Source organism: Coturnix japonica, chromosome 21 (assembly GCF_054131305.1).
Source record: "Coturnix japonica strain WE chromosome 21, WE-NBRP24, whole genome shotgun sequence".
Lineage (NCBI taxonomy): Eukaryota > Metazoa > Chordata > Aves > Galliformes > Phasianidae > Coturnix > Coturnix japonica.
In genome coordinates, this window is record NC_140683.1 from 10728355 (window position 1) to 10740400 (window position 12046).

The 12046-nt window shown below is 47.3% G+C and overlaps 1 protein-coding gene across 22 annotated transcripts in view; it reads left to right on the forward strand.

Moving 5' to 3' along the window:
* ZNF618 (zinc finger protein 618) overlaps nucleotides 1-12046 on the forward strand; it is an 87664-nt gene that overhangs the window by 6302 nt on the left and 69316 nt on the right. For 3 of the 22 annotated variants that reach the window (XM_085521583.1, XM_085521577.1, XM_085521588.1), the window contains exon 1: nucleotides 2663-2845. The exons of the other annotated variants lie outside the window; for them this stretch is intronic. In XM_085521583.1, coding sequence (XP_085377709.1) covers nucleotides 2678-2845 — 168 coding nt within the window. In that variant the 5' untranslated portion in view covers nucleotides 2663-2677. Of the gene's footprint in view, nucleotides 1-2662; nucleotides 2846-12046 lie in introns of those variants that run through there. 22 annotated transcript variants of the gene reach the window in all.

Sequence of the window (12046 nt, forward strand, 5' to 3'; positions counted from 1 at the left end):
GGTGGAAAGGTCTCGAGGTCTTTGGTCTGTGAGATGTGTCTGGGGCAAGGTGGTGGGGTTGGGATCGTATCGTGTGGTCTGAGGGTGGTGATGCAGTTCCTGCTTCTAGAAATGGGGTGTGGATGTCAGAGGGATGTAGGACTGAGCCCATTGGAGCATCCTCCGCTCAGTGGACTTATTGCCATTTGTAGATGAGAAAAAACATGCCCAAATTGACAAACATAGGAATCCCGCTTCCTGAAACCTTGCATGTATTTAAAGTCTTCTTCTTTTTTTTTTTTTTTATTTTTATTTATTTTTTTTAAATCATCTTAATTGGTTCGTTTGCCAAAAAGTAAATTGACTGAGAATGGCCCATTGCTTTTGGCTTGTGGTGATGTTGTGTGTGTAGCAGTTACACACTGTGAATGTCCAACCCGTGTGTGTTTGTGCTTTCCTCTCTTACAAAGAACTCTCTGGCCTTCCTATTCCAGCACAAACAGTGCTTGTGTTGCAGTTCATGAGGTGATATTTAAAATGTAGAAAATGAAAAGTTGCTGTCTACCTTAAGCAGACAGATGTCTGCGTTTTACAAATTAACCTAATTAAATATATATGTAGAAATCTATGATCCTCGGCTCCGAGCAGAAGATGTGCAATTAGCGGCCATGGAGCCAGGAAGGAATTTTCCATTTGTGTCCTGACTTTTCCTCATAGGATGTGCTTTTTATTTATTTATTTTTTTCCCCCTTTTTCTTTCAATGCTTCAAATTTGGTTCAGCTCAGGAATCCTCACAGGGCTGGTCCTGCAGGGGTTTGTGCTCGTGGTTCAGTTTCCCCACAAGTATTTTGACTGCAGTCATTAAAATGGTTCCTCAGTCCTCTGCTTCAGCTTTTCCCTTTGACTCCGCAGGACAGAGCATTTAATTCTGTTAAGAGAATATTATTATGGGGAAAATACCATTCTGGAGGAAAAATGGCACTGGAATATTTACATTTTTCCAGCGTCTTCCTTCCTCCCACCCAAAAATAGACAAAAAAATTATCTGTCTCCTCTGGATTTATGTCATTTTCAAGTATTAGGCCAGTGTTGTTTCCAAAACACACAGTCCTTCCACCTTAACTCCCTCTATGGCAAGAGGGCCCTTGCGCAATAAATTGGAGGAATAGATTCCATTAATTCATGCTTTCGTACAGAGCTGTTCTGGCATCAGAAATAATACATTTTAGTTTCTTTTCTGCCAAAGTGTTTTTTTTTTCTCTCTTTTATTAATTTAGGTTTGATGGCGTTATAATGGTTTGTTATATAAATAACCATTTGGTGTATTTTGCATCTCAATAGTTGAATGAATTTATTAACAAAAAGCCTTTCTTCCCCTATAAACATCCCCACTGTTACCCACAGGCACTCCTTCCTCGCAGAACCCACCAAGGGAATGACGTTCCCAGCTCAGCTATTTTAATGATCCCACAAACCAAAAAAAGCCATAGGAGGGTTTTTTTTTAAGGCAAATTGCAGAAACTTCTTTTGTTGTTGTGTTGGATTTTTATTTATTTTTTTTTTTTTAGGCCACTGTAACTTCTCAGCTTTTTGCCCAGTTCTTTTTGTTGGGTTTTTCATGTAGTCATAACGGTGAGCTGTAAACTCAGCAACTTTGGGGCTGTTATTTCTTTCTGGGGAAAGAGTCGGGCCTTTAAACGTGACCCAAAATGGAGCAGGACTGACTCAAAGAGTGTCCCAACCCAGCAAGCACGTGGCTCTGGTACAAACTGCTGTGTGAGGACTGTTAAGAATTGTGCACAGAGAAGGTGAGATGTTGGATCATAACCATTTTTTTCCCTCTTGGACACATCTGTGAATTCATCCTCCAGCATTTTCCTTTATCTTTCTGCCCCGCTGCCTTGTACTGCCTGTATTTTGAGGCTTCGTGGAACGTTTGTTTGGGGGGTTACTTCCCCCCAAAGGGTTTGTTTCATTTCCAGTATCTGTTGTCAGTTCTGGTTTTGAAATTGCTCCGAAATTGAATCCCACACTGCCATATCCTGCTACCCCCCATGCCAGAGCCCAGCGAGAATTAAAATAAGGAGGAAAAAAGAAGAATAAAAGGGATGACAGTTATCTGTGAGTTAGAAGTTATCAGGTGCAGCAAATTGATAAAGGAAGTTAAAAAACACAAGGGAAAAAAAATCCGCGACTGTCACTGCAAAGAACAGAAAGAAAATATATCAGGAACAAAAGAAATTCTAATAATGGTTTGTGTAGACTTATCACGACTGAGGAGAGCTAAAACGCATAATAAAGCAGAAAAACTAGACAGGTTTAATAAATATTGCTGTTCCCTATTTGTAAAGAAGAGGCGGGATGTATTCGTAGTGCGTGTGCAGAAGGGGCTGCTGCTGAGCTGGGGGCTGGAGGAGCGTTTCCAGCCAGTGTGGATGGATGTTGTACATGGGTGCTCCTGGGGGGGGGTGGCCGTTGTGCTCCCTTTTCTATTTCATTAGTTTTTGTATCACCTTTTGGGTGTCTTGAGACCATTCCACACAGGTTGGCAGTTGCTGTTGCCACACCATTCTTAGCATGACATCAGGCTGGGGGCAGCAGAGCGTGGGGTGCACAGAGTGCAGGCAGGGAGGTGGTGGGAATGTGGAACAAACTGAGCTTGTTTGTAACAGCAGTGATGGAGGCTGAGCTGAGTGCATGGGGAAGCACTGTGATGTCACACAGCATTTGGCTCCAGCAGCCCCTTGTAGCATCACACTTGTGTGGAACAAGAGGTGGAGGCTCGGGGGTACCCTGGAGACTCAGTGGGGACGTGTTGGTCACCAGCTGGCCCAGGGGGCCCACAGACTTGTGGGGTTCCATCAGGTGAGTTTTGTTGAGTTTGGAGAATCTTGGGATTTGTGCCTTTGGAGGTGATTGCCAAGTGAGGCTGTGAATGCCCCCGTCATGGAGGAATTCAAGGCCAGGCTGGGTAGGGCTGTGAACAACCTGGTCTAGAGGGAGGTGTCCCTGTCTATTGCAGGGGGTTTGAACTAGGTGATCTTACAAGTCCCTTCCATCCAAACCATTCTGTGAGATCCTGTAGGATCCTTTATGGATGGGGAGACGGGACAGACCAGAGAAACCAGAGCAGCCTTGGGGTAGGAAAGGGACATGGCTGCAACAGAAGCAGCAGCACTGAGCCCCTGGGAATGGGGCAGTGCAAACTGTGGGCGTGCAGAGCTTTGTGAAAACCACGATTCTCTTTTTTTATTGCTTATGCATCAATACAATATCCCTATTTTCAATTTTTAAGGGATGTTGAAAAGTTGGAGGAGGCACAGACTGTGGTTGGAGTGAAGCAACTCGGCAAGCTGGGGAAACAGTCCTTGGTGTTTGTTCTGAGGCATTTTGGGACGCGTACCATATTTGGGGGAACTCCCTGACAATAAGAGTGAAGAAAAGTCTCACTTGTTGATTCTGCCTCCATAGAGCTGGTTCTCTTTGTGGAGGGGGGAAAAAGCAGGTACCAAATAACCCTTCATTTTACCAGCCCACAAAGCAAGGGATGATACCTGGAAGCTGAATCCAAACGTTCAGATGAGAAAATGAAAAAAACAAAAATATTTTTAAGAGCAGGAGGTGGAAATGTGGAGCAGCGGGGGAGGTTGGCCATTTGAGCAAACTACCAAGGGAAAGTGTGGGCTCTGCAGATCTCGATGCCTTCACTTATTCTCTGCATCCATGGAGTATGTGCTTCAGTGTTTTCTGGCAGAGCTGAGCGGTTAGAAGGGAGAACTGCTGTTATGTTATAAAGAATGGCTATTCTGTGGTTTAAACAAAAGGTCTCGCTCTCTGTCCCTCTCTTTTGGTATCCTGTTTCCCAGTGTCCAGCAGCAGATGGCTGGGGAAGGATTATAACGAACAGAGAAAATATTGAGTGAGCCTTTAATATACTCGCTCCTGTCAGATAATGGTGTGGGGACTTCCTGAGCCACAGTCTGTCTGAACCTCTGTCATTAGCAAGAGAAACTCAATTACTGTTCCCTGCTCACATCAGCCGTGGTGCTTGGAAGAGCTCCTGTTCTCCAAACCACACCGTGCTCCTGAATCTGCTGAACCAAAGATGGATGTTCATCCTCACACAGCATGGAGCCATCGACTCAGAGTGGCTTTGGTTGGAGGGGACCTTGAAGGTCATCCAGTGCCAACCAACCCAGTCAACCTGTGGGAAGGGTTGTCCCCACCAGCTCCGTTTGCCCAGGGCCTCGAGTGCACCCAGCAGTGCTGGGGTCTCACTGCCCTCTGCAGAAAGGATTTCCCCCTAACATCTAGCTTAAATCTCCCCTCTGTTAGTTTAAAGCTGTTCCCCCTTGTCCTGTCACTCTCAGATCTTGTAAAAATTCAGATCCCCTCCTGCTTGTGAGCTCACTTCAGATGCTGGAAGCATAAGCTGATGCATGCAACCAAAATACAGGCAACTATTTTCTTCCCCTTGGTAGAGATATAACTAATAGGTAACCTCCTGTAACACTGCACAAAAGGCTGTGGTTCTATGATTCTGTTTGTTTACTTTTTCAAGCAGGAAATGATAATAAGTGAGTTAGGGAGCACATGGGACACAGTCATTAATAATCTGCTTCATATCCTTGATGCGGGAATGATGGGTGTAGCACGGAGGGAAGTGCACGGGCAGTGCTGTATCAAGTATGGATTTTTCCTCGTGGTCTGGAAGAGGCTTTGCTCCCTCGTGCAGATGAGAGGGAGACGTATTGGAGGAGGAAATGGGAGGTATCAGCAAACTGTTGTAGAGATCAGAGAGGAAATTTCCTCCGGCTAAATCTGAATTCAGGCAAAAAGCAACGAGTGAGCTGAGGTGGCTAAACGGAGATGTAAACAGTATTAGAGGCAGTAAGCAGTAGGCTTTTAAAGAGTATAAACAGTCTGCAAAGGAGGAGGATTGGAAGATCTATTAAAATAAGCAGAAGGCAGTTAAAAGGATAATTAGGAAGGCAAAAAGAAATAGAGAAGATCTAATTGCTGAGAGTATTTTGACTTCAAAGGGTTCTGTCGATGTATTCAGAGCAGACAGAAACTAGCAGAGGGAACTTGTCCACTAAAGATGGGGATGGCAGCTGGGGGCAGGAGATCCGTAATTGAGCAGCTTAGTGCCTCTGGGAGCTGGTGGGCTGACAGTGCAGATCTGGCCAGTGATGTGTGCTGGGAGCTCCATCATCAGTGAAGAGAGCAGCACAGCACCTGGGCACGTGCATCCTGGGCTGTTTCTGAGCTAGGGAGGTGTGTGCCAGTGACCAAGGAGCTCCAGCTGTCATTGCACAGCACCAGGGCCTGCTTGCTGCCTGTCCTGGTGTGGGTGACCTTGTGCATGAGCCGGTCTGAAAGGCTGAAGCTGTTTGTAAGACTTTCCAGCTGTCAGATGTAGATCTGTGTGTGCGTGCATATGTTTATGTTTTGTGTGTGTGTGTATATATATGTATATATATATATAGTATTTTTACTGGAGCACAAATGTTGTTTGGAAGTGGACATTTGGAGAAAAAGGGCCATTTCGTGTATGTGTGTTTGCTGTGTGCTCCACCTCCCAAACTCTGCCTGTGTGAGCTGAAGTGACGTGTAAATAACAAAGGTGATGCTGCAAATGAAATGCATTGTGGATAGAGCCTTGCAGGTGAGAATCTGGAGACAAATGAAGCAGTGCCTCCATAAGGTCACTGTGTTGGCTTTTCACGGTCCATGGAGGAGTCCTGGAGCTTTGATCAAAGTTGCTTTTCTCAGAGAGCAGCCCTTGTAGCAGAGCCAAAGTGCCACGTGCTCCTCGGTGTACGTAATTAAAAGCCATCATCTATCCCGATGCAGTGCTGCTGGTTAGCGTTTCACTTAGGAAGATGGGTTGGCTTGAATTGCAACAGATTTGGGAGGAAATGAGCAATATGTCAAGTGGCTGCAGTGCTCGGCTCTCGGGCTGCGTTCCTGGGGTGCTGTGGTTGCACGGGCGATTCCTCACCATTGGGTTGAGTTTCCGTGTCAGCGCGTGCTGGGTGGCTGCTGGCACATCTTGACTGCAGGGTGGAATTTGTCTCATTGGGAACGCAACCAGACCCATTGTTGCTGCATTACAGCTCATCCCCTGGAACATTACAGCACTGACACGGAGCCTCGCAGCCTGGTTTGGCTGGGGGCTGCCATCTCCATCTGCTTGGATGAGGCATCCAGCTGTGTGTGGCTCTGCTGCTGCACCAGCTGTGCTCGTGCTTCTGGCCTGCAGAAGCTGGTCACCATTTCCTTGCACAACCCCTCCTTGCTTTGCAGGTGGTGGGATGCCAAAGACCTTCCTCTACCCTCGAGGCTGCTACTGTAACCTGTAGATAAATAGTTGACTCATTTCGTGGTGGCAGTTTCTTTAGTGGGATGCTGTTCTTTTAGCTGTTACACTTTTTAATGTAGTATGGAAATGTTCTAAGTGCCCAGTGCTTAAGTTTTCAAATGGGATTTGAGAGGTTTCACATCCGATGTTATTAGCCCAGATACGAAGTTATTGTCTAGTGAGTGTAAGAGTTCTCCATGCAGAGAAAGGGCTTAGTGCTGATACGCGGCAAGTTCCAGCAGGTCTGGAGTGGTTGTTTTTCATGTGCCCACACTGTTTTAATCTTAAATCCCTTTATTTTCACCTGCATTAAGTGCTAATGAGACCAGGGTGTCATTTGGACAGAATGGGAAATAAAGCAAGACAAGGGCATGCCGCATCTGTCGTCTTGCTCTGTTTCCGTTCTTGCCTCAAATCTGGTATCTTTCAACTGTGTTTCATTCAACCAAATTATGATCAGAGTAAAATGGTAATGGAATCTAAGGGGAGAAAAGTTGAAGTAAAAATTCCCAAACAAACAACAATATCTGGGAGATAGTTGTGCAAAAGTAACGTAGATCTTGAGGAAAAGCTTTTATAATTCAGCAGATGTCATTGGCAGCAAAGGAGGTTGTGTGCTGTACTGCAGGGGGAGAAGAGGGTCCAGAGTCACAAAGCCATCAGCCCAGGCAAGGAAGAGATGAAGGAGAGAGACACAGACTGCGGTGGTGGAGGGATGGTTTGCTGCTGAGCTGTGGGTGCCGTGCTGAGGCTGTGCTGGAGCTGGCACTGCTGCCGTTTTCAAATCACAGCTTGCTTTGGAGTGGAAAGTGAACATATTGCCTATGAGTGTGGCTGCTGCAGAGGACCTGTGCTTGTTCCAGCTTCTCAGAGTGTGTTTATGAGGTGCAAACTCAATATCGGTAACTCACTTGGATGGAGGATGAGCAGACCTTGGGGCTAGCCTGCAGATCTTATAGAAGCACTGGACCTCCAGTCCCTGTGTCCCCCATAGCTTGATAGACCAGGGCTGCCTTGTAGGAGAACTGGGAATACATGAGGTTCATGTAATGAAAACTTGATGTTTTGGGAGACTTGGCCTTGAGTTCTTTGCCTTCCCCGCAGAGGTGGCAGGGTGAACCAGCAGATTGCTGCCCCAGGGGTGTGCTGGCTGCTTTCCTTTGGGCTCAGAAGGAGCCTAAGCAGAGGCTGTGCCTGGAACAAGATATGGCTCGGGTGTGGAGGATCAGCAGTTGAGCAGTGGGGATGAAGCAGCAGGGCTGGTTGTGTGGCTTGGCTTCCATGTGCGGCAGTGCAGGACTTTGTTTCTTTATTATCTACTCCCCTAATTCATTGCATGGAAGTGGAAAAAAATCCTAGAGAAAGTTTCAGATGCTGTGACCTGTCTTTTCTGCTTCTCATGGAAGATAATTGAGAGAGGAAGCTTGAAAATAAGATTATATTTGTTGTCTAGACGGAGTGAAAGCATCTTCCCTTGTTTCTTGAGTCTCCTGGGCAGTGCATCCTTGGGGTTAGGTCTGCTGAGGATGGATGGCAAAGGATCTCATCCGGTGTATTATGATGCTTCTGCTGACAGCAAGAGCAGCAGAGGACTTTGAGGCTGTGTTTGGCAGGGTGAGACGAGGTCATGAGGTTTTATTCCCGTTCATAGACAGATGGCAGGAGGAGCCCAAGCCCAGCTGCATGGCTGAGCGCTGCAGGAAAACCAAGGATGGGATGGGTGTGTAATGTTGCTAAAACCTGACAAATGTAACATGTTGGGGTTCAGCCTTGTCAATGGGAGTCACTGATCTGACTGACTTTCAAAAAGAATGCAAGAATAAAATCTCTCTGCACCTTTTCTCTCTGCCCACTTGCATGCTGTTGAGGAACATCCCTCCAATCAGCCCTAATGGAAACGAGAGGGGAAAGAAAGAGGTGGATGAGTGGAAATCTCTGAACTATGGAGCCTCTGGGACCATGGCGTAGGTGTGAGTGTCTGCATCTCTTTGGGATGTGGGAGGCCACACTGGGCTTCCTTGCTGTGGGACATCCATGGACATTGTTGAGCTCAGTTCCTGGCAGAGGGCAGGGAATGGTGAAACCTTCTGCCTGTAGGGTTGGTGTCACCATGGCTGGTGCCACATACAGTGTCTGTGTGACCTGTTCTGACCCTTCTCCTCTGTCCTGTTCTAGACAGGATTTTCCAGCAGTCCTTTCCTTCAGAGACATTTCAGTTCAGGTCTTGCTGGTTTTGATCCTTCCTTCTTACTGGATTTGGAGTGAAATGTTATTTCTAAAAATAAGATATTTTGTTCCTTCTGTTTCTGCAGATTAATCTGTTTCATTTTTCTTCAGCTGTTCTTTCATGGAAGGATTGTTGGGAGCCTATAAAGGCCAGATAATGTGATTTTCAGTTAAAACTCTCTCTAGTGAGCTTTTGCTAATTGACTTGTTTGCATCACCTGCTACAACAGCCAGCACAGGACTAACAATGCATGAGCTCTCGGTGTTGCCGGGTATGACGTGCATTGCGCTGCTGCAGCCATCAGTGCCGTGCCGGCGTGTTAGCAATTTCTGACCCCCGGCAAAGAGCCCGTGTGAGCCTCCTGCCACGCTGCTGGCTGCCTGCTTGTGTCTTTTGGCACCCAGCAGCAGGATCGTGGCTTTGGAGTGCTCTCCAGCCTCGCTTCATCCCTGGCTGCTGCTGCTCGCGTGGTGTAGCGGTGTGGTGTCGAGCCCGATCCAGCCCATTGACTCGCTGGCTTTGTGGCTGCCTGCTGCATTCGCATTCAGAAGCATCCAGGATTTCCTTTAAAAATAGCTGAGAGATGGAAATGTGCTTTTTGTGAGGAATATTTTCCAAGTGCAAGCTGAAGGCGGAGCAGCGTGTTACAGTGTGTGTAAGTTTGCTGACAGTATTACTGCAGAACTCAAGGAGGTGTGAAGTCCCTTAGCCCTCATTTGTTGGCTGTTAATGACACCTCTGGTCATCTGTGGAGGGGAGGAGTGGGTGGCAGCAATAGGGGCAGGGAGCCCAGCCAACAGCACGCTGCTGCAAAAGGTGGAGGTGCTGCTCCTGCACCTTCTGTCCACACTCTTCTCCTGCTCATCCTGTGTGCTGTGGTTTGCTGGAGCTGTCTGTGCTTTGAGCTATTGCTGTAACCCAGGAAAAGCGCATAAAAAGCCACGAGGGGGTAGAAGAGGCAGGACTTTATGCCAGGTTGGTGTGAAAGCTGGATGGGAGCAGTGAGTGGAGAGGAGGAGGAAGGATGGGAGGAGGAAGGCTCCCCACGCTGTACTGTTAGACCCAATTCTTGCATCTTAACTCCTGCTTCTCACCAGTTCTGTTGTCCCTGCCCTTGTTGGCTGTCCGGGGGTGTTGCTGCTGGTGCCTGCTGTGGTTCGAGAGCTGCCTGCCTGCCCCCAGCCCGGCTGCTGCTGGTGCAGAGCCGAGGACTTGGCTCCCTTCCCACCATGTGCTTTCAGTCATGGCACGTTTTCAGGATCTGGAGCTGTGATCCCTCTGTGGTTACAGCAGCAGGTGGCTGACGCCTTTTTTGGCTGTGTAAGGTCAGCTGCTCAGCCTGCCAGCTGAGGTCAGGTGTTGTGGAGCTGAGCACCACAAGGTCCCGTGTTTTATCGTGTGGTGACACATGGCTGAAGAATAAACCATTCCCAGGGGGTGGCTGAGCCCTGGAGCAGAGCCACATCCCCGGGGTCACAGCACCACCCTGCCATGCCCAGTCTCCATTCTGGACTTGAGATGGACCCTGTGCAGGTTCCTATTGCACTGCAGTCCTGTGGCAGCATCATCAGGTGACAAGAGTGTCCCAGCATCACCTGCCAGCTGTAGGCTGTTGCCTGTTGGTTTGGGTCCCTTCCCAGACCTGGGCTGTGTTCACTCCTCTTTTGAGGGACTGGAAAACGAGGTGTGCGTTGGGCAGCTCAGCTCGACTGCTGATTTTAGAGTATTTTTCTATTTTCGCTGTAATTTGCTGTGAGATCCCAAGCTGTTGCTCACTGTGGTGCACAGAAGGCTGCTAACAAGCAATGTGATGAAAGGAACCTTCTGCTCCCAGCTTCAGAAGAGGCTGTTGTGCTGCAGCCTCCAGTGCATCCACTTGGCACCATTCCTTGGGGAAAAAGGTAAAATCCTGAAATCAGGGAAATCCAACAGTTTTCCAGATGCAGCCAGATCTTGAGATGCTGTTCTCTATGTAAAACCTGTCCAAAACCAAACTTGTTTCTGAGCAGGATGGATGCTTAATTAGAGCTGCCCCATGGATGAGGGCTGCAGGGAAGGCCCAGCGTGAGCAGTGGATGCAGGAGCAGCGCGCAGCAGCAGCAGCCTGCAGGAAGCCATTGCAATTTGGATTTTTCTGGGCTGCGCTGTGAGTGGTTTAAAATAGTCCTTGAAGTTTTATTTAACTTGAAAGCATTTAGGAAGTGATTTTGAATCCATTTGGTTGATTCACTGCTATTCCTGCAGTAGGATGCAGAGCAGTGATTCTGTAATTAATTTAATTACATGCTTATTCAATCTTTCCTAAACTAGTAAAATTTCAGAAGGCTTTTGAATTCAATGAAATGTGATTTCCAGGGAAAGGAGGAAGGGAAATTTCAAGCTGTCTGATTTCTTTTCCCTCCTGTGGATCTGGGCTCCCCCAGCCCTGCATGGGGCTCACATCACACATGGGGCTGTTGTGGGAAGGAGCTGTGATCAGGGAGCTGGTATGGTTGCAAGCATTACGCCTTTTGTTTCCTTGTCCCCCACCTCTCCCTTATTTTCCTTTACCTGAGGGTTCATTTCTCTCGCTTCTTTCTCTACCTTCAGAGTTGTCCAAAACAGGATGTTTTATAACAGGACTGATGAGTTCCGACCCGCTCCCCGCTGCCCCATGGCAGCACATTGTGCACATCTCTGCCCAGCCTGCTCCTTCCCATTTTCAGTTGTGAATTTCAAAATATCATTTCCAAATCTGCCCCTTTTGTCCGTACATCTGTGCTTTTTTCTGTACTTTTTATATGAAAGCCTTGCAGACGGCCTTGAATGAGTAACCAGATATCTCCTGGGCTCTGGAATTCAGCAGTCCCTGCCCTTTGTTCGGCTGGGTCAGTGCACGAATTCACGAGTTACTGAATTAAAAAGCAGAAAAATACAGATGTCTGATTGTGATTTGATTTCTGCTATTTTTTTTTGCCAGCAGAAGAAATACAAAGAGGGACTGATATTTTTAGCAGTTTAAAATGCAGCAATTTATTTTAAACTCTGGCTGTTACAAAGGCCAATTTTTAAAGCAGCGTCAGAGGTTGAGTTGTTTTTCTAAAAGGAATGCAGCGAAATCCAGCTTTCTGTGTTCATTAATTAGACAACTGAAGTCTACTTGCAGCGCAAAATTGAGTAGGCTGGAAAAGGGATTTGTGGGCAGAGCTCATAGTGGGGATGTAGAGCAGCACAGTGTCATGGAGTCACAGAATGGGTTGGAGTGCCAGGAGGGAGCGGGGGTAACTGGTGTGAATTGGTCCGTGTTGGACCAGCAGGAGGTTGGCCATGGCTGTGTTCCTAAATTGAAAGTCAGGATCCCAAGGATGGGAACCATTGGAAACCAACATAGGTGCCCTCTGATGAAGAGCTGAGAGGGACTGATGGAGCTTTGAGATGTTGTGGGTATCTGTTGGTTCGTGAGCTGGGTTTGTAATGCTGTAAATGACTTAATTTT